The sequence below is a fragment of the Podarcis liolepis genome (assembly GCF_965112155.1).
Source record: "Podarcis liolepis genome assembly, chromosome: 4".
Lineage (NCBI taxonomy): Eukaryota > Metazoa > Chordata > Lepidosauria > Squamata > Lacertidae > Podarcis > Podarcis liolepis.
The window spans coordinates 65,337,624-65,360,185 of NC_139558.1; the positions used below are offsets into that span (position 1 = coordinate 65,337,624).

At 45.1% G+C, this 22,562-nt stretch overlaps 2 protein-coding genes across 12 annotated transcripts in view; one reads left to right on the top strand and one right to left on the bottom strand.

Moving 5' to 3' along the window:
• The first annotated feature begins 909 nt into the window (after nt 1–909).
• Nucleotides 910–14,726, top strand: ACP6 (acid phosphatase 6, lysophosphatidic). Its single transcript, XM_083498702.1, has 10 exons — nt 910–1,501; nt 5,474–5,602; nt 5,684–5,814; nt 6,128–6,207; nt 8,844–8,931; nt 10,649–10,784; nt 13,061–13,161; nt 13,423–13,518; nt 13,970–14,129; nt 14,561–14,726. The coding sequence occupies exons 1-10, from the start codon at nt 1,295–1,297 to the stop codon at nt 14,672–14,674; spliced, it is 1,242 nt and encodes a 413-aa protein (XP_083354828.1). The 5' UTR covers nt 910–1,294; the 3' UTR covers nt 14,675–14,726.
• Nucleotides 14,727–16,467: 1,741 nt separating this feature from the next.
• The window catches only part of BCL9 (BCL9 transcription coactivator), a 94,629-nt gene continuing 88,534 nt past the window's right edge, over nt 16,468–22,562 (bottom strand). For all 11 annotated transcript variants that reach the window (XM_083498525.1, XM_083498529.1, XM_083498524.1 and 8 more), the window contains 2 exons: nt 20,229–20,489; nt 16,468–18,619 (listed from right to left, as the gene is read on the bottom strand). In XM_083498525.1, the coding sequence (XP_083354651.1) occupies nt 17,526–18,619; nt 20,229–20,489 (1,355 nt within the window). In that variant the 3' untranslated portion in view covers nt 16,468–17,525. The remainder of the gene's footprint in view (nt 18,620–20,228; nt 20,490–22,562) is intronic.

Consider the following 22,562-nt stretch of genomic DNA (forward strand, 5'->3'; position numbering starts at 1 on the left):
AGCCCACAAGCAGGATCTGAGCACAGCAGCACTCTCATCTCCTGTGGTTTCCAGCAGCTGGTATTCAGAAGTATACTGTATCTGCCAGGTGTGTGTGCCTATGCCAGTATAATCAAATGAGAAGCCAGCGTTATTCCTTTCTGGGTGAAATGCTCATATTATGCTAGGCAGGCATGTATATTGCAGAAACTCTTGCCTCTGGTGAGCCCAGCATCTGGAATAGGTCCTGCGACTCACCACCCTCTCAGTGGCATCCCATGCAGGTTGACCCATACATCTCAGTTGGAGCCACTGAGAACAAGTCAGTTTCGATCTGCACAATAACCTTAAGAATGGAAAGCAGGGACTTTGGAAGTTGCTCATCAACAGTTAGCACCTGCACAGCTGGTTGATCATAGTCTTCCACACTGCGGTGAAATGTCCTGTTTTCCTATTTAAAGAAATTCTTTATAAATCTATATTTATGAAAAGCGCGTACAAATGTTTTGCGAATCCAGTATGCATTTCCTCCCCCTCCCCATCATTGGGAAAAGGTTTGTGCAAGTAAATTCCACTGAACAAATTTGGACTTACATACGTAGGATTCGGCTGAAAGTGTTCAGAACTTCCCAGAGACAAGGAATGGCAGCTAACTGGATAAAGCAGAATAAAGTGCCCTACGCATTCACTAATAATTTGAAAACTGGACACACTGCAAAACCCAGCAAGATGGGAGAGCATAAATAAGACGAGTACAGCAAGATCGCCCATATGGGTTCAGTGAATGGTCCTGGGGAGAGAAGCGAGACATCTCTCAGATCCCACTGCCTCTCATGTTTGCTGCAGAGACCAACCAGAGGGCGGATTAAGCCCGCAGGCAAAGCTGTCCTCCCACTTCGCCGGCTGAAACGTGCTCACAAGCCCGGCCGTGGGAACTCCCACGCCATACACGTGACCGGCTGGGAAAGAGCGCCCCGACGCCCGCTGGGAGATGTAGTCTTCTGGTGGCTCCTGGTCGGGGCAGGCGCCCGGCTGAAGAAACCGCATTTCCCAGGGTCCTCCTGGGGGTGGCGCCGAATCTCCTGCCGGCGAGCAGCTGCACCCGGGCGGCGTTGCTGAAAAGGGGGAGGAGGGAGGAGGTCTCTGTTCCGCGAGCCTCGGCGTTTCCTCGCGCCAGCGCTGGAAGAGGAAGGCGGGTTTCCCGTGAGGCAACAGCAGCAACTTTTGCTTTCGCAACTCTGCCGGCAGCTGCGCAAGCTGCTCCGCTCTCGGACTCGCTGCGAGGGTCCCGCGCCACCTGCCTCGCTCCGTCAGCATGAGTTTGTGGGCTCGCGTGGGCATCTTGGGCACCCTGGCGTACTGCGTAGCGAGCAAGAGGAGAGCCCTGGCCGAGCCCAGGAGGAGCAAAGCGCCGCGCGGAAGCGGCGGCGACGACGACGACCCGCTGGAGCTCAAGCTGGTGCAGGTTCTTTTCCGGCACGGCGCCCGCACTCCGCTGAGACCCATCCCCGATGTGGAGCAGGTGAGGGGTGGAAGGAGAGGGGCTGCGGGGAGAGGGACGGAGCTGGCAGAGCAGGGCTCGCCGTCCCGCTCGGCCACCAGCGGGTCACCGGGCCAGGCAGTCCCTCAGTCCAGCCGAACCTGCCTCCCAGTGTCGTCGTCGGGATGAAATGGGGAGAGGGGAAACCATCTATGCCGCCTTGAACCCCAGGCAGAAATGATGCAGTCAATGCATACATGCCTCTTCCCTTTCCCTCTGGCCCTTCCCAAAAACAAGGGCCATGGGGGAAGCATCAGCTGGGGGGGGCGACATTCAGCAATATACCCCTCCCTGGGTTGGTTCGACCCCTCTTGGCTTCTTGCCCCCTACCATAGGTGCCAACTCCTAGGTAAGTAAAAGATTATTTGACCCCCCAAATAAAATATTTGAGGTGGCTGCCCCCCAAGTTGATGGGCATTGTGATTCAAAGAGTATGTGTGCCTGCAGTGCCTTGTGATCAATTATATGGGGTTGGGGGTCACCTGCCCCCCATATTTTATTCAAGACAGCACCCCAGCACACACACACACACCCGCTGTCTGTTCACTTGCATGCGTGCGCGCACACACACCCATCCACACAACCACCCAAGTGGGAAGCACAAGGCGAGGGTCCCTTTTGCTCTCCTCACTGTTTGCTGGCTAGGAAGATCTACAGAGTTAGACCGCTGATCCGTTGTCCACACTGGCCATGCTTCAGGCAGGAGCTTTCCCCAGTCCTACCTGGAAACGCCCAGGGTTGAACTTGGGACTTCCTGCATGAACAGCTGATGCTTTGCAACTTTCCTGTTCCTAAGAGGGCAGGTGGGCAATGACAAAAGGAGGGCCAGCAGGGCCAGGTGGCTCAGCAAGTGGGGGCTTTGAGTGGAGCCCCCTGGTACCGCCCCCCTCTGATGCTGCCCCTGGATCTGGGCAACACAGGCAAGCCTCAGCCAAGATCAAACTGGGGGGAAACAGCTAGTTGGGGGTGCCTGGTTGTGATAGTGGTAAAAAGGGGGGGGGGGGTTAAAAGAACATGTTAATATTGTGTCCTTAAGTGTTAAAAGTATCTCTGCTACATTGTCTCACTAATCTTTGTAACAACCCTACCAGGTATTATGCACCTGTGATTTTAAAAAATGTATTTATAACCCAGTGCTGTAAATTGGCATGAAAAGCAGCAGCTTGCCAAATAATTATCAGGCATGTTCATGCAGAAATACTAGTGGAGCCGATGATGCCCTGGGCTTGGAAATTCCTGGTGCTAACAGCAATCAATTCCTAAAGAAGGTGCTGTATTTTTCCCCCCAGCTGACCTAAAAAGCCATTTGGCACATCAGGAGCAGGTTGGAGGAAGCGGAAGTGGTCCAAGGAGCAGCAGAGGTTGCTGAGCTTACTAGCTCAGGGCTGTCAGTGTGGGCATTTTCACGAGGCAGCAGGTGAAGGAAGCACAGGTGGAAAATTTGGCTTTGCTCAGTGCCAGTAGCCACCAAGCGGAACGCAGGCCAAAGTACAGAAGGTACAGCAATAAGACACCTTTATACCGCCAACCCACAATCTGATAAAGTGGATATTTGCCCCAGAGTGCCTTGGCATAGAGAACATGGAAACAAACGTGGGAATTATGTTAAAATGTGGGCTGCCGCAGAGCTAAGGGAGTGAGCTCCATGTGAGGTCAACTCTATTGTGGTCACTTGCTTAATGCCTGCCATTCATACTGGTGGGGTGTGCTAGCTTGGGCTGCTCTGCTGCCTGTCAACAATGAGATGCTTCCTTCATCACCAGCTGGGTGCTGCAGCCCCAAATTGTGAGCGCTGGAAGGTGTAAATGCAACTGTATGCCAGAGATGGGGAGTGTGCAGACATTGCTGGACAACAATTCCCATCATCATCCCTGACCACTGGCCATGTATGTTATGTGCCTATTGATGAGTAAGAATAGTGACTCATTTATAGTGCTAATTCTCTAGCCTTGTTTTGTGCATCTCCTCCTATCTTGAATCTTACCAACCCATAGGCTAACTAACCAAGTACTATAAATAATTTGATTGGGGTGCTTGCCTCTTGCCCTTTTAACTTCAGGAGATGCATGCATAAACATGCATTTGCATTAGTGCAGGATAGCAGTGAACATCAATCAGCCTGTAATAATAATAATAGTAATAATAATAATAATTTATATCCCGCCTGCCCTCCCCAGCCAAAGCCAGGCTCAGAGCGGCTGTATAGTCAGATTTGGAAATTTTTCACTCTGCTTCAACCAGATCAAAGTTTGTGTCACTGTCTTTCATAAACAGGTGATGAGAGAAGGCATTGCAACTTCTACTTACCCAGTTTATGAACTGCTTACCCAACACCTGCATTTCCTCTTGATTTTGTAGCTGGAATAGAATTCATGGTTGTGTTTATTTTTCCTTATGCACCATGTTCCTCTCTTGGCTCTACCTAGCAACTTGTGATAACTTCTGGTGATGAACAGATTTGGCAGATTTACCACCTAGATCAGTAGGAAGTGCAGTTGTGAAGAAATTGAGATTGCTCTTTTTAAAGTTCCTAAACTCATACACTTTAAAGTGGAAGTTGTGGGGAAGTGGCCAAGAACTACTGATGGCAGATATGCTTCTTAGGATGAATACAGAGAAGCCCTGATATTTTAAACAGTCCAGAGCAAGCCTCATTTGTATTTTCTGTGTTGCAGTGTTTCCAAAGGCAAGTGCTTGGAATAGGGCAAGGATTGGGAGCCTACCAGCTTTTCCTCTGAGGACCAGCTGTTTAATAACTTAAGAGCCCTGCTGGATGAAGCATATCTAGTCTGGCACTATGTTCTCACAGTGGCCATCAGATGCCCGTGGGAGTACCATAAGCAGAACCTGAGTGCAACAGTGCTCTCACCACACATAAGTGGTCTTCAGAGGTATTTTGTTTCGGACAGTGGAGGTAGAATATAGCCTCCATAGCTGGTGGCCATTGATAGCCTTGTCCTCCACAAATCAGCTGAGCAGGGTAGGAACACCTGCCATAGGTGATGCTATAATTGCGGCATTGAGCAAGGACCATGACTTGGTTCTCTGTATTTGTAACCCTGACTAAAAGAATTGCAAGCAATCCTCTCTTGACTTTTTAACCAGCAAAATAGTTGGATATAGTATTTTAGCCCTGGCAGTTCTGCAGAGATCCATTTTCACAAGACTTCCTGATGTTGGTGTCCATAAGGCATGTGCAGCACATTTCATTAGGGGTGTGCTTACCCAGTAAATTAAATTGAAACACAGTTCTTATGAAGCCGAACAAAGGGAGAGCGAAGTGGGAGGGGGTAAAAAGAAGGGATGGAGACACAGGTGAGCACACAGAGACTCCAGTCCACAAGCCCATCTGTGCCCCTTCCCGTCCCATAGTCACTACTTTGCATTATGGCTTCTGAGTCATCCCCAAAGCAAACCCAAAACTCCTCCCAGGCTGACCCCCCTCCTGCTCCTCCACGAAGTCTAAGAATGACACACAGGAACAAGCTATTCGCTGCTGCTGCTGCTCCTCCTCTTGTTACACACGCAAAGCAGAGCCAGCCAAGATGGCCTTGCCATGCTCTGACTGCTTCTCCAAACACGGGAGTAGGAGCACTGCCTACTGCCATTGTAAAACATTGCTGAGGCTGCAGCCACTTTTTCTTTTTCAAGACATTAGAGTATGCATGGGCACACCCAGAAAGTATGCCTACATTGATGTTTTTGTATATTTCAAAATCCTGGAGTAAGAAGATTGTAAAATGTGTCACTGCCTGCTCATCTTGCAGCAGCACAGCCTGAGCGTTGAATGAGATGTTTTAGCACCAAGCTTGCAGAGTTTGCCATGCCTCTAAGCCCACTGAAATAAATTTGATTTTCCACAGTAGTGGGTTGTCAACCTCTTCTAGCTACTTGAAGGTCCCAGTTGCCTACTCAAATGCTTTTTCTTTTCCTTCATCCTTGTTTTTGGAACAGGTGGTATGGGACCCTGCTCTTTTGGAGACGCCTGCCGAAACAAAGTTTGACTACACAGTAACGAACCTGGCTGGTGGGCCAAGACCGTATTCTCCTTTCGAAGAAAGTTACAAAAAAACAGTGCTGAAGGTGACCCAACATGTATTCCTTTGGAAATGTTGCATCTCCGTTTATTTTTTCAGCCATTCAACAGAGCTTTTCTCTTCCCAGGGCGGAGTGAATGCAGGCCAGCTGACCAAAGTAGGAATGCAGCAGATGTTTGCACTGGGGAAACGGCTAAGGAGACGTTACATTGAGGAGACCCATTTCCTCTCGCCAGCATTCAAACCTTCTGAGGTCTTGTGAGTCTCTGAACACTCCAGTTTCCTTCCTAACAGCTTTCTTGCTCTTCCTGCTGACTGTTCCGCTCCCTCCCAGCCCACACGGCATCATAAGCCTTAGCAAAGTTTCATCCAAAGTCCTCGCTTGCTTTCTCCCTCACACCACTGTGTTCAGTTTGATGTTAAGAATCTCCAGCTAGAACAGATAGCAGTGCTTGGTACTGCCATATTGGTGGCTCAGAGTGCTGAAACCCCTCAAGTCCCACCCCGTGTCAGTTTGTACAGGGAGCAGCCCACTGTGCTCCCATTTCATTGGCTGCCTTCTGTCTTTCAGTGTCCGTTCCACTAACATTGTTCGGAATCTGGAGTCCACGCGGTGTTTGCTAGCTGGGCTGTTCCAACAGCAGAAAGAAGGTCAGCAATGAAGGGGAGCTCCTTGTTCCTCTGTTCGCAGTCCTGCCTTGGAGTTTCTCTCCTAACAGAGATCATTGCCCTTTACACCATTGTTCTCTTTCTGGCTCTTCTGTTTATCACTGTCTATTATGCCATACCCTAGTGCAGTGTTTCTCAGACTTGGGTCCACAGCTGTTGTTGGACTACAACTCCCATCATTCCTATCTAGCAGGACCAATGGCCAGGAATGATGGGAGTTGTAGTCTAACAGCTGGGGACCTGAGCCTGAGAAACACTGCCCTAGTGGATTCTGATAGGCTACACTTGCACTCTAAATAAGGAATTTCACGTTTAGAAGGAACTGGTGACTACTCAGAAAAGGAGTGCTATGTTGGCTCCCTTGCTGCAACTCCTAGGGTAGAGGATGTAGTTTGCAAGGTTTGTGGTGTTGGTGGGCTTTTATTTATACAGTCATGCAATTGTGTGCAGCTCATGCACTGCATCATTTTGGGAACGTTTTCAGTAGGTGAGCTCACCGTGGCAACTGCATCTGGCCCAGGAGCTAGCAGCATGTTGCAGAGCTGGCCTCAGAAGGGCCCAGACCCCTGCTGCTCCCACAAGTATACTTCTTGCTGCATGCCTGCTTCACAGACCTTTGTTAATGCATGCAGGTATTCTCTACATGCCTCCCTTTACCCAGGCAGGGCAAACATCGATCATAAGTTTCTGATACAGCAGAGAGCTTGACCCCCGTAGTCAGCACAACTTGCATCATGCCCATTGCCCATTGCACCCTACTACCCTTGAAAACTGAAGGAGATGGAAAATTCAGCAGCCAGGTTGATCACTGGAGCAAGACGGTCTGAGCATATTACACCGATCCTAGTCTGACTGCACTGGCCTACCAATTAGTTTCTGGCTCCAATACAAAGTCCTGGTTTTGACCTATAAAACCTTAAAACAGTTCAGGACCACAATACCTCAAGGACCACCTCTTTCCATATGAACCTACCTAGTCTCTCAGATCATCTTCTGAGACTCTCCTTCATGTGCCTCCTCCTTGAGAGGTCTGGAGGGTGGCAACACGAGAATGGGCCTTCTCTGCAGTGGCTCCCTGTCTGTGGAATGCTCTCCCCAGGGAAGTTCATCTGGCGCCTTCATTATACACCAGGCAAAAACGTTCCTTTTTAACCAGGCCTTTGATTGGCATTCTATGCCCTTTTAAAATGTGTTCTTTTTTGGGGGGGGGGTATTGGGTTGTTGTTCTTTATTTTGATTGTGTATTTTGTGGTTTTATATTTTGACTTTATTCTGTAAACCACCCTGAGACTTCTGGGCATGGGGTGGTATATTATTAATATTATTGAAATAAATAAATGCAAAATTTACAGAACAAAAAAAAAGAGACAAAGCAGGGAGAAAAAATGAGAAGGAAAAGAGGGGCAGAAAAGGAAATTGGGTAGTTCCATCTTCCTCCCAACTCCCATGATCAGAGTTGTGGTTCAAAACATGGGGAAGGCTGACCCAGGTATTAGTCCCATTTGCTTGAAATCGCAGGTGGTCAGAGCACTGTTGCACTCAGGTCCTGCCTGAGGGTTTCCCATAGGCAACTGGTCAGCCATTGTGGACTAGGTGGGCCCTTAGCTAATCCAGCAGGCTCTTCTTATGTTCCTAAGGAGAAGGTTCGAAATGATACTACAAACTGGCAGCCAGAACAAAACTTAAATGGGAAGGCAATGGCCATACTGCTTGTGCCATGCACCTTGAGGGTTGGGAATGAGCCTCTATTCAAAACCTTTAGTTGCCCAGCTTTAGAGAAAGATGGGTAACTTGGGTCCTCTTGATGTTGCTGGACTAAAACTCCCACCATCCCCGGCCATTGCCCATGCTGGCTGGAGCGGATGGGAGCTAGAGTTCCCAACCACATCCAGAGAGCCACAGATAACCGACCCGGCTCTCAAACGCTGCTCTGAGCAGGCACCAAACTTATATGTGGAGCTGCACAGAGACCAGGAAGAAGAATGGAACCAACAAGTTAAATCTCAAAAGTTTTGATACTAGGATTAAGTAAATTGCAAAGTTCTGCTACCAAAACATTTGTGCATAAACCACTATTTCTTGCAGAAACTCTTATTGTGTTACACCTGATTATTGGGAAATGATTAGGAAGGGAAGAGCGCTGCGCTTACTTCTGGTTTTGTAAACCCCAATGTTTACAACGGTGGCTGTTACAAACTGCTTTGATTAAGATAATGGCATGCTGTGGTGTAAATTAAGTTACAAGTAAGAGAATCATGTGGTGTAAGTCGTTCTGTGTAAGAGCAGAATATATCACCAACAAGTATCTGAAGGCATGTGTTAATAAGTGTGCTTTGCTGAGCATTTAGCACAGTGGGCTCTTGCCTTATTAGAGCAGGCATGATTTAATGTTTGCTTGAAGCACAAGTGTAATTGGGAGCATAGACTTGTATGCTCCCAAGTGCAGGGGAAGTTCCCTAATGAGCTTTGCACAAATGAGGGTCGAGATGGGTAAGAGATTGTCCTAGGATTATAAACTATTTTAAATCAGTACAAGATGTGTTTGAATTAATTCTTAACAGCCCGAAACTTTAAACCATGAATTGCAAGTGCATTCAATTTTTTTTTGTCTTGTACAGGACCCATTACCATAGTTACAGATGAAGCAGACTCTGAAATCCTTTATCCCAACCCAGTGAACTGCCATGGACTGAAACTCATGAACAGGTATCTTGCCACAAACATTCTGTCTGGTGCCATTGTGCAGACAGAAGGTGCAGTAGTTATTGCAGCAAGGCCTTTCAGAAGACCTTGACCTAAATTATATGCATGACATCAGTTGATTGCCAAAAGCAATGTGCTCCCCTAAACCCTGTGAACAGTTCTGGACCTGTTCAAGCATTTAAAAGAACAGGTGGGAAGTGTTCAAACTGGGCAGAGGAGCATAGCTTAGCCACCCCTGCTCCTCCTTTTGCAAGGAGGATTGAGCTGCATTCAGAATCATCTTTATCAGGAACTTGTGCAGTCAACATGCAAAGGTTTGCTGGGCTGGGGAGCTGCACATTTTCACATGTTTCAGTTTGAGCCTTCATACACGCTTGAACCTGAAAGACACCTTCTGACTTCCTGGGGGCGGTTGGCTTGTTGCATCCCTCACAGAACAGTTCCACTGTTCCTCTGTGAAGCAAGCCCAGGCTTGCCATTCTTACCTTGCCTCTTTCCCTGCACCTTTTATGCCATTGCAAAAGTCTCCTTAGGGAATGACTGTGTGAGATCTAGCCATAGCCTAAAAGCTGCTGACGTGTAAGACTGCGAGACGAGAACAAAATAGCCAAAGCAAATCATGATCTTATTGTATGTTAGAGCAGTTGTCCAACTATGTTGTGAATAAACTATTTTCAAACAATTTTAAAAAAGCAAGCAGTTGGAATGAAAACTTCTGAAGTAGCCTACCATACTTCTGTGTCTCACAGCTTGACTATTTAAACGGCTCAGATGATAGCATTTGTTTCCCCAAACTTACACTGTAGCGACCGGTTGCATTTTGTGGAGCGGCTAATGTGCTTGCTGTAGGCTTCTCTGGGATTATGATGGGAAAGGGCTCTCTAATATGCTGCTTGACAATTCTAGTGATTCGGTGAACTGCGTAACTGGTGCCCAGTCAGCTCAAATAAAAGCAAGTATGATCATGCTTGTGTCAAAAGCCCATGGGACAGAGAGTGAACACCAATTCCCTAACTCCTGGCAGAGCCAATACGATGCTATTATAATCACTATATTCTAAAACAACCCCATATGCAATTCTGCTTCTCTTTTAAGAACTGCATCAGTAACAGTTTCCTTTTCAGGGAAGCTGTGGCAAAATTAAGAATTTTCAAAGGTGGCTGTAGGCAAGCATGCCACCTTGTCCCTGCAATTCAAGGGGCCTGGGACCGTGCAACATCAGTGTGGCATGCACACATAATGCAAGCATACCCCATGGCCCTGGCCCATGGCCGGCACCCCCCCCACACACACACACCTTGGTGCCCCTGTCCATAGGCTACTCTTGTACAATGGTGCAGCTAACCTGTGGTCCCTTCCAGATATTGCTGGGCTCTCAAATTCCATCACTCCTGGCCATGCTGGCTGATGGGAGGTGGGATCCAGCAACATCTGGGGCGTCATTGGTCATTAACATCTTCCCTAGTGAGGCAAGACCTATTTAGTTATTTGCCCTGAAAAAGATCCGAGTCAACTAAGGAAAAAATATTTTCATGTGCTTCAGACCTCTTGCTTTTTTGTAACTAATTCTGATGCATTTAGTTGTCTATTGCTCAATCATTTCAAGCCAAACAGCCCTGCACTCCTTTCTCCCTTCTAACAAGCAGGGGGATCCAAGCACAGTAGCTTGTACAGATTACCATTTATGCATTATTCTGAAGCTTTCGTTTTTCCTTGACAGAGAGAGGCTGGCCAATGTGCTTCTTCTGCAGCCAGGAATTGCGGAGGATCTGAAGACCATTAAAGAGAAGATGGGCCTTGACAGCAAGAACGGGGCGGACTTCTTTCTCCTTTTTGACAACATTTTTGCAGAACAGGTACGCTGTGCCTTCGTAGGAACAAGCCTGTTTTCTTTAGCCATCCAAGTTGATTCATGCAGGTCTGTGGGAGAAGCTGTGCTGAAGTAGAGCAGTGTGGCCGCCCACGTGCTGATGGGCTCCAGCTCCCATTAGCCCAAGCCAGAATACCCCATGCCCAGGGATGATGGGAGTTGTAGTCAAGCAATGTATGGAAGGCCACGTGTTCACCATTTCTGTGCTAGCAACTATTCCGCAGAGTAGCTCTTGTTGCAAATCGGAAAATGGCCAAGACAGCTCTGGCAAGAGAGGAAACTATGTGTCTTCCTTCAACTCTCTCCTCAAATGTCACATTTTTTGTCTTTTGGCTTAATTGTTTAACATTTCCTTTTTATCTTTCTCTCCATCCAAAAAAAATTGTTGCTTTTTACACCGGCAAAATAGATAAGCTCTTTCTTGCTGTTGTTGCTTATGAAAATCTCCAAAGTAGATTGTGTAATTATTTAATCGACTGAATTTCTGTTAATAGATCTTACCTAGGACCTGATGACACAGAAGTAGGTTACATGAAGCAGTTAGCATGATATCAGGGGTGGGCCCAATTCTGTAATTCCCTCCTTAGGGTATATCTGTGCTCCCTATATTAGATTGATCCCCAGTGCATCATATGAACAGATAACACATCCAGAGTTGGACCTAGCCAGACTCTTAAGTGGTCCAAGGTGGGATATTGACAAAAGCCTGCTACTCCACTTTATCTCAGGTTTGGCACTAAAGAATAAACTGGATGTGGGAAAAGCTTGCGTGCCGAGACATTTTAAGGGGTTACATCAGTTACAGCAGAGGGAATACTGAATACTGTATGCTGAACATGACTATTACGGATGCTTAGGCTTTTAAGTGGCCAAGGATTGTTTTGTTGTTATATCTTATCCTGAGATCAATAGATATAGAGTAGGCTAGAAATGTTGTAATAGGAAAAATAATGCTCTAGCTGGGTAAACCAGTATAATTACCAATCAGTAAAAGCAAAGCATTTAACAGCAATAAAAATGTGTGCTTTCAACGTTCAGGGCTCCCTTTCTTTATGGATTTGTCTGAAAAAGCTGTGCACCGTCGTTATGGAGCTTCTTTCTCCGAGATGCTTCTAACCACCCCAGGGCTTCCTGCAGCCGAGTTTGAAAGCCATTTTTGTACAACTGAACTGAACTCACTGAATACTTAAAACTTGTAGGAAATGAAATGTAATGAAACCTAGGTGCCTTGTAAACTTTCCCCTATCCTGCTGTTGTCCTTCTGATCCTGTCTCATAGAATTGTATGGTTGGAAAGGGGTCCTGGGATTCATCAAGTCCAACCCCTGCAATGCAGGAATCCTGCCCACCGCTGTCCCAGGGTGGGCTCGAACCACCAACCTTCTGGTTAACAGCCAATGCACTGACCCATTATGCAATTGTTTTAAAATTACTGGTTTTATATTTTAATTTTTTAATGTACCGTATATACTTGAGTATAAGCCGACCTGAATATAAGCCGAGGCACCTAATTTTACCACAAAAAAACTGGGAAAATTTATTGGCTCGAGTATAAGCCAGTTCACCACACCACAAACCTCCTGATGGGCCGGAGTGTGTGTAGATGGCGACTAACAGGCAAACAAGCAGAAAACTGACAGTGGCAAAGGCGGAGGAAGAAGGAGCAGCCAGAAAGGGTGCTGAAAAGGTCGGCTTATACACGAGTATATATGGTAACTTGCTGTTTGGTTTTTATATTGCTTTTGTAAACTGCTTGGGTCTTTCTTTTTGAAGTAAGCAGTATATAAATTTGTTAAATAAACAAACAAAATAAATATTGTGCCACGTCAGGTAATTACGTTGCCTGACTGTGGCAGCCAGCATTGTAGCAGGTAACATAAGACATGGGAGGAAATGGTAATCAAGACATATGAATGGGACCATTCATATGGCTTGAACTGAAATCTGTCCACTAAATGAAGATGTTTTCAGGTTGTCCAAGTTAAAACTAAAGGCTTGTTGTTGTTTTTAAAGGGAATCACTCACTTGCTTATTGTAACAGTAATATAACTATTCATATATCTATCTGTTCACATTGTTCTTCGTCTTTAGACTTAGAGGAATGGCCTAGTTCCTTGTCTAACACAACTTGTTCAAGTGCATGTCCATGTTATGATATCTAACGATAAGCACAAGTGTGTCCATGCCTGATCTAAAGTAGTGGTGCCATTTGTCACTGCAGCCTTAGAGTTGTTATTTTAATTCACACTATGCTGTCTTTTAGGCACACAATCTGCCTAGTTGCCCTATTCTGAAGAGTTTCATGGAACTGATCGAGCAGAGGGCTATAGACTCACTCCTTTATGTCACAAAATTGAATTTAAGGTGAGCAGTCCCAGGGATGGTATGGGTGGTAAGCCTGGGGATATCTGCAAGACAAAACACAGGATCACTCTTCTGTTTTAAAACATGGACTTCTTGTACAGACAAGTCATGTGTGTCCCTGCTAGCCAGGAACCTTTACTTTTAAACCTGCTCCTGTTCCAATTAAGTTCTGCCAGTTATCTAGAACTGTTAAAAGATGTTGCAACTCTTGTTAGAAACATTTTTTAAAAAATTTATCTGTTTTGTTATATTTCTGACTAGAGAGACACTCAAGATGTCAGTTGGTCCTCTACTCAATATAATAGAGAAGAACATTAAGGCAGCAATGAACCCTTCCTCTCCTGAAATCAAGGCCAGGTATGTAGATTATTGGTATTTACGGTCTTGGCAGAACATCCCATTGAGCAGCATCTACAAGCTAAAAACATTAAAAGGGGAAATGGGACAAATCAAGGGCAGCAGGAGTTGATGGAACAGTGACAATTGCACCATTTAAGATTTGTGTATATATTTTTAACTGGGTAAAGGTGACTTGTAAATATCCTAACTTTAAACGGGAGTTATGTAGAACTTGGCTCACAAAAGCAGTTTCATATAAACAAATACAAACTAGGTGCTCGCATGTGGAAGACAGAACAAAAAGCAGAGGAAGGAATGCTATTACCCTGATAATTCTCAATTTAGCTTATTACATCTACCAACTGACTTGAGATTCAGTGTAAATGGAAAATGCAGCTGATATGGCTGCTATACACAATGTATGTCATCAGCAAGACTGAATTACTGGTCACTTCTTCTTTTATTTTAGAAAGCTTGCTTTGTATGCTATTCATGATGTTACCCTCTTCCCACTGCTACTGGCTCTGGGGGTCTTTGATTCCAAGTGGCCTCCATACGCAGCAGACATGACAATAGAACTTTACCAGCGTTCCAAGGACTGGTTTATACGGCTGCTCTACAATGGAGAGGTAGGAGACTCCATGGTGATGATGTTACACATATAAATGGGACCTCAAGTGAGATTTGGGCAGGAGGCAAATTCCATACTCTAGCTTGCACAACATCTAAATACAAAGGCTGTTAACAGATAAATCACTGAATCTGGAATGCGGGGATCGTATACCTGTTTCAAGCTAACTTTTGGTAACTTTTAAAGCAACTCTCTTCTCTTTGCAAGGCTGGCAGTAGTGATGCTGTATGTCAGGATATCAGGACTCTGGCCCTCTAGTTGTTACTTGACTACAAATCCCATCATCTCTGACCACTGACTGGTACTATTAGGAGTCTAATAGAATCTGGAGGACCACAAAGTGTACAAGATATTTTTGTTTGCCCAAGGGCCTCTTGTAATGGCAGCTTTTTTGTGACGTAAATGTTGATTTGTCTTGTCTTTCTGCAGGAGCTGGTTCCAAGAGGATGTAGAGCTGGTCTCTGTCCACTGGAGGATTTTCTAAATGCCCTTTCAACTTACAGTGCTAATCCAGAGGAATATAAAATGCTTTGCTCTCAGTGAGAAGAAGCGTAGAACAGATAAATGATTAGTAATACTAAAACATGATTCACAACATTTGTATTTTCAAACGCCATAAAGAAAAGTGTCATTCACTTGTGGTTTAACTCTGCTAACAGGACAGTTCAAGTAATGTAAAGTATAACAGGGATGAATGCTGCTGCTACATTTTGGAAATTGGGTCCCTGGCTGCGGTAAGAGTTGGTGGTGGCTTAATATCCAAAAAGTTGTTACTGTAACCCAGTTTTTCAAATTAATGGAATCTTGCAGATGGCAGCCAAGTGATGGCCCTCTGCTGACAGAAGGCATACACCAGTGAAAAGGGGAAGCAAGGCAATTTTAAATAATCCCTGCCCCTAACCAAAGCTGCTCCAAAAGATCCCAACCTGGAAACGGGGGGTTCCTGAAAATTGCCTGTCAGTAAGAGAACATTAATTGGACACCAACCACTCTGCACCTACTGCTACATTTGCTTTTGAGCTCCACGAAGACATTCAATGTGCTGAAGCTAGTGCTACTCTTTGTTTTAAGTTCCCTGTGGTCCTTTAGCAGCTAACCTGAACCACTAAACTAGTCTTTCAAAATTCTCAATTAAGGCGTTTTACTGGAGCTTAACTTCCATTCCAGGACACCTATATATAGCCTTGCTGCTGTCAGAAGCTACAGCCATTAGCAGGGCAAAGTCTCTTTCCTTGGAACCTTCAACCAACCACTTTATTATAATTATTGCCATATTCACTTTATAACCGAAGTGTTGCTTGATACGGCTAGGTAGGCCAGAGGTGAACTGTTGTGGAAATGCTACAGTTAGCTAAAATGCAAAAACATGGAAGTGGGCCGATAGAAGCCTGGAAAGATGTAATTGGATACAAGCACTTTGTCAGACTGAATGCTAAAAGCAGGCAGCAATGTTAATATAACCAACCCAAAGACAAGACAGGTGGATAGTCACTGGGTATTCAAAATGGCTGTTACTTGTAACAGAAGCATGTTGAATCAGATTGGTGTTGTGCCCTGTGGGAATACAAATTGACGACCCGAATCAGTGCGAATGCTACAGCAACCTCTGTACCTGAAACATAGGGTTAGTAATAGTTTGCTCCCTGTAGTAAAAGGGAAATGAAACCTGGAAGAACCTGTTTTGTGTAGCTGGAGAAAACTTGACACATCACAAATATGGATCTTCCAAAGGAATACTGGGGTAGGTGAGGTTAGTTGTTGAAACAGACTTGAAAATAAAGAGGTAAGAACTCTCAAGGTTTTTATATACAAAGGTGCTAGCTCACTGGCCCTTTCCTAATGAATGTAAACAGATACCAAACTCATGGCTATTCAAATATTCAGTTGATACTATGATTGTATTACAACTGATTCCGAGGAAATAGGAGTTACTACCTACAGCTTGATCAGTACTCAGGCTTTGGAGTTGGATATCTTCATCTGAAACTTATTTTGGATTACTGAAGGTAAACATTTTACAACTTAATTCATTTTCTGGTTGCCTGACTAGAGTGGATATCTCTGTTCCTGAGCAGCTGCTCACTGCTAGGGGATCTTCACCTGTGTGCCCATGTTAAGGCTAACCTGCCCCCATGACAAAGGTGAGACCGGTAGCACAGCCATGCCCTTGTACACCAAGATAGAGGGTGAAAGGGGTTTAAGAAGCGGCCTACCTGGTGAGCAACATAAAAACCTTATCAGAAGGATGCGATCTGAAACGCACATATACTTTAAACCCGATACAAACAGGCATATTTAGAAGCAAGCTAGACTGTAGCAAAGGAGGAAAGAATAGCTTTTGTAAGAAACAATATATTTTATTTTTCTGACACCACAGCCCTGGCAAGTGGTTTTGTACCAAATTTAATGGAGGTTACACAGAGAACGTTTTACGCTGGGGAACAAAAAAAAAAAGATAACCACAAAAAAGGTCAGGATAACTTTTAGTGTCTGTTCCACTCCCACATTAATAAAGTCACCGGGGGGGGGGGTCCTACAAAAAGGAGAACGAATAGTAAGACTACTGTAGAATGTAACAGTGTCAAAGTCCAGCCTCCTCCTGAAAGTAGCAACACTCTCAGAATGAGAAGGGGCTCTCCTACATATACTCCCCAAAAATAATACAATGTATTGCAGCTGCCAGAGGAGGAGACAGTAAAGGGAGGGGGTCAAGATGCCTTTTTTTTTTTAAGAGTGGGAGGGAGAGACAAAGGTGCTCGACAGCACTCCATAATTTGAAAAATATGTCCTTAACTTATTTTTTTTTTTAAGATTCCCCCTCACTGAACTTAAGTTCCTTTTGTGCTTTTCATTAATACTCTGCTCTGAGGTCGTAGTTTGGTTTTTCTATACATTGGAGTTGAAGGAAAATAGTCCAAAGTTCTGAAGATGGATTTTCCACCTAAAAGTAAACAGCCTCTCACCCCAAAGACTAAAGTCTCTGCTAAAATCCCTTTTACAATATAGTACAGTACACAAAAATAACCCCCCCAAAATAACCAAGAGTCCTGGGAGAAGCCAGTCCAAAGGACGTAAACATACAGAGAGAATGGTGCAACTTGTGACAAATGGCAATTCTCAAAATACAGCTACAGATTCTCAAAGCAGGTGCCATCACAGGATATCCAAGTACACAAAAATAATTTTTAAAAAATAAATTTTAAAAAAACAACCTGTTAAAATGAATTCATTTGTTTTCAGGTAATTCCATACATTCGAGATTTCCCAAAGCATCCTCTGGTCTGTTTTTTTACCTATTGCATGGCCAAACTGTGCTCCTGGAGCTCTCAGGCAGCCCTCAGGACCTGGAATCTCATCTCAACAAGGATCGAACCATCCAGTCTTATGTAGCAGCTTAAAACATCATGTTCCCTGGATTTCCAGGGCCTTGGCTAAATCCTCCCATTCCTACATCAGCAGCCATTCCCCGGGGTCTCATCTGTGGAGGAATCATGATGTTCTGTTGGGGTCCTATCATGCCCTGCATTGACATCATCATACCAGGTGAACCCACAGGTCCCGGATGGCTGTAGAGCCCAGTAGGAGCGCGGTCCTTGCCTGGAATCATGCCTACTGGGTTGCTCATTAGAGTGGGCTGGCCAGGCATGGTTGGTTGTGCTGGTGACATCATCCGATGGTGAGGTCCCATCATGCCTTGTTGCAGGAAGGCAGGAGGTCTCATTGGGTTGTGACCTGGCATGGATGACGCTCCTCCAAGAGAAATATCAGGTGCCCCCACCGGCCCCCCCATGCCAGCTAACGCCAGCCCCATTCTCGGATTCTGTTCTGCCATCATTCCCTGCATGTGAGAAAACCCAGGCCCAACACCCTGTGGCTGCTTGCGGCCCGGTACTTCCCCACGAGGGAAATACTGTAGTGTCTGGCTAGGCTTCTCTGATGGAATAATCCTGGACAGGTCGAATTCTGGTATTCCAGTAGCTCCAGGGCGAATCACTTCCTGCAGCTCCGGATCGGTAAAAACTGAAGGCATGTTGTTTCCTAGGACAGTGAAAGAATCGGGTCCTCCGGGACCTCCAGACTTGCAAAGTGCGGGATCCGTTGAACTTTGGGGCATGCTGGTGGGACGTCCCAGAGGTCCCTCACCGTGGAAGCTCATTCCAGCTGGGAAGTTGCCTTGTCCTCCACTCGGTCCATTATGTGGAAATGGCACCTGCTGGGGAGGGGACTGTACTGGAGGAAACCCCTGTGGGAAGCCCAGGCGTCCTTGAGGTACCATTGGGGGATCCTGGGAACCATGACCCATCATTGGATTGTGTGACATCAGGCCAGGGACCCCATGAGGAGGTATACTGGGTCCCATAGCATTTGGAGAGGGCATCTGGTTACTGTGAGTTAGAGGCTGCGTCATTCCCATTGGGCTAAGAGTTGGCATCGGGCCCACCTGGTTGGGACCTGAACTGCGAGGATTCTGGGGGTTAATGCCCATTCCTAGAGAGAATGGGAGGGGGAAAAGGTTAAGATTAGAGCAAGTAGGTGATAATACAAAAAGCTTTCAGGAATGGCAAGTACTGCATATGTGACTTCTAATGTGGAAATGAGTAATCTATGGATAGCTAAATATCTCCTTGCTATACTACAGCCTCACATAAAATAAGGACCACGTCCAAAGCACACCAACACAAAGAGGTTGTCCCAAATGCTGACATATTTCCGATCAGAGACCGTTGCACATACTGGAATCTCTCAATACAAAGACAAATGTCAAAGGGGAGGTTTCATGCTGGTGAAGGTAACAACAATTGCTGAAATGAGGGAACCCTTTCCATTGTTGACTTCTCTGCCAAGGCAACCCGGTCACACTGTAATAAGGCATGATTAAGGGTTCACAGAGGACAAGGGAAGCCCCAAGTATGCCCTGGAAAACATCCACCATTTTCACCAGGGTGAATCAGAAGTATTACACAAGCTTAAAAAGAATGGGGGGGGGTAACAATTTGGTCTTTTCCTTGAGGTATTCCATAGGTGACTGATACAACAGCAGAACAATGGAATTTAACCCGTCTCTAGAAGGGAAAACGATGCAAGTTTACTCCAAATCCTTCTGCAAGAAGCCACTAAAGGAGAAGGCAGTTATAGGAAAGGTCTCCAGGAATAACATTGCCTACAAAAAGAGGGGGTCCAGAACAGAGGCAGAGTGTGTCATTCTGGAGTTGCTTGGCACAGCTAAGCTCCAAATCTTCCACAACCATCTCACTACATTTTACTGTTGTAGGATTCTAGTCACTTGAACCGATTTATCTCACTATTTCCATCAGGTTGGTTAAAAGAGCAAAGGTGTGCCTTTTCAAAATAGGAGTACTACCACCTAAAGTCTAACCATCCTGGAACCTGAATCAAGATCCTGGACACACTTAATCTAAGCCTCAACACCTTTCTGTGAAGAAGAGAAGTTGTCACTCTTCTAAGTCAGCTTGACATAAACTCAACAGCTTTTAAAACTCCTCTTAATCCAATTGGAGTCAAACAAAATCTGATATCATTTCTCACTTCCTTGGGTAGAACTTGTTTCTGGGTTCTAAGAAAGACCCAACTGAAACAGCCACAAGCAAGTCACAGAACACACTACATCAATATCAGAATGATTCTTAGACTGGTAAGTAGCTCTCATGTAAGCTATGATAAAACGTGATCACTTGAGACACACAGAGACATAATCCCTAGTCTTTTTTCACAAATTACACTTGGTGTAATAGTTTGCACTATACTTGCAAGTCAAAATGCTCCATTTTCAATGTGGATAACTACTGTTGGAAAGTTAAAACTGAAAAAAGAGAGAAGGGTATGATAATTTATGTAACCGCCTACATCAGCAGCCTCCTGCCAAACACTTGGGTTAAGTTACACAGGCTGTTTCTGCCCCCACCTTAAGCTGTCCATCCTAGGTGAGTAGTTCCTGACAACTCAATTTCAGTGAGGCTATTTCAGTGTGTCACTGTTTTGCCACATGCAAGTTGCAATTTCATTAGCTTCTCCCTATGATATTCTCCAAACCACATGCAACCAGCCACAGCACACCTATACAGCATTTGTTTCTTACCCGAAAGATTGTTCATAGGTGGCAGGTTTGGGGAACGTGCTGGAGGAGAGTCATCATCTGAGGAAGCTACAGTCTTGATAGCATCATGGTAGAGTGGAGTAGAACTGGGCATTGCAAACTTGGACATCCGGGACATCATGATGGAAAGAGGATTTTGAGACAGAGTAGGCTCTGGGGGCATTGTGTATGGACTGCTAGAAGGAAGATTTCCAGGAAGAGTCACAGGAGCAGCCTGGCTAACCGTTGAAGGGGGTGCACCACCTAAATAAATAAATACAAGTTAGCCTTTAACAACTAGTTACCTTGCCTAGAATACTTTGGAAGTTTCACTCAACAGCTTCCTGTTGGGTCTGGGTTAAATGCCAATTTGACCATATGAAACTTATTTATATCCAATAATATCACTGGCCCTGTATATCTGGCCCTGTATTACTGACTACTCTGATTGGCAGCAGCTGTCCTCAGGCAGAGCGCTTTCCCCCAGCCCTGAAAAAGGGAACTGTGCCCCTGCTTCACTCCCTCACCCCTCTCTCATGCATACGACAGTACATCAATACCACAAGGCAACATAATCAGGCTGTCTGCAGTTTATTTAGTGTTTCATTCTCTATGACACAAACGTTACCCTACACTATATGCAACAGGAAGTTCATTTCCAGCCACACACAAGGACAACACTTGTATACCACAAAGTCCAGGTATCTGAGGACAACCAAGCCTTCAAGATGCTGTGACACTCTTACATTGGACCAAGAGGGTTCTGACTTAAGAGGCATCAATCATAATCCCACAAGTTCACCCCAACACATCCCTATAAGGAGTGGACTTTGGTTCCCTCTTGAATCCACTAAAACAACTGTATTGCAATGAAGTTGTTGTGAGCTGTCCCATGTGGTTGGCACTAAAAGCGTAGGATATAAAATTTTAAATAAATCTTTGGGACAATAGCAAGCCATAACAGCAATAGCAACTACACAGCCCTGTCCATCAATGGTCTTTCTGCATAAATGAAGCTTGAGTGTGTGTACATCAGGGACTAGATCTGCTTTCTCCTGCTAACACTAGTCCCATAAGTACTTACAAGGATGGTACTATAATCTGCAGTTATGCACGAAATACACACTGTATTACCATAAACTGAATTTCAGACCTTGTTACAAAATAATTATATGAATCAGGGTATTCAGACAAATCAACCAAGAGGAAGAACTAATGAAATAACTGCAGGAAAGGGAAGAGGAGAGGCTATTTTCATACTGGATCCTTCAAGCCATTTGCTTTTTGAGAGCCCAGGTGTCAGAATCTCAACAAAATGCTACTTTCCCTGCTAAATCCCAGTTTCTCAGCAATCTGGACAGTTCATTATCATCACAACTGCTACAAAAAACTATTTTACACCCAGCAAATGCAACTACTATGCCTGTTTTTTTGTGTGCAGAACACCAGAATCTCTCAAGACTAGAAGGACAGGCACTAACTGGATAATGCCCCTTGACATCCCTACCAGCCATAGTAGCTCCAAACATCCATGCATGCTTCATGCCATTCAGCAATGCCTGCTGCTGAGACAAAGGAGGGAGGACCTGGCTCACAGAGAGACCAGGAAGAGAGCAAGTGCCTTAAAAAAAAGGCTCAATTTCATAAATACAACTAATAGTGGAGAGAACAAACTTGCCTGTGCAAAAATGTACACCCTCCAGCTACCTAATGGTTGGAATCCCAACAAACAGAACAGTTACCCTGTGATGCATATATGATGCAAAGCTGAACAGCTTGGGAGAGTTCAGAAGTTTAAACGCTATTATTAAATGTGCTGTTTCACATAAGAGCACTAACCAGCTTACTAAAAGTTCCATTTCTTATTCAACAATGCACCATGAGCTATCACTGCGTATTTTTAACACATGTCAGACAAGGTCAACGTTTTCCACTGTCAACCCAAGTCTCTCAAGCAAGATTTCATTCCAATTGTGATGGAATGAAATCAGGAGTGTCTGGATTTGTCTGCAGACAGAAGAAATGGCAGTGACTATGCATTGGCTGCAAATCCAGCTACCATCAACCAAAGCATCAAGTTGACAGAGGGGAGACGGAGAGAAACTTGTTCCAAATCTAGTGTTTTTCAATGCGGTCTCAAATGCTATTCTATAGTTTCAGAGTTATTTCTAACTCTTACTGAGTTTTATCAAAATGTAACTTAGATAATGTGTACTATTTGTCTAGAATAAAGTGTATGTGGGTCCCAATAAACCTAAGAATGTTTTATCACAGTAAAACCCATTGGAGAGCTGGGCCTCAGAGCTACAGAACTCCAAAAAGAGGGGTGGGGGAAAG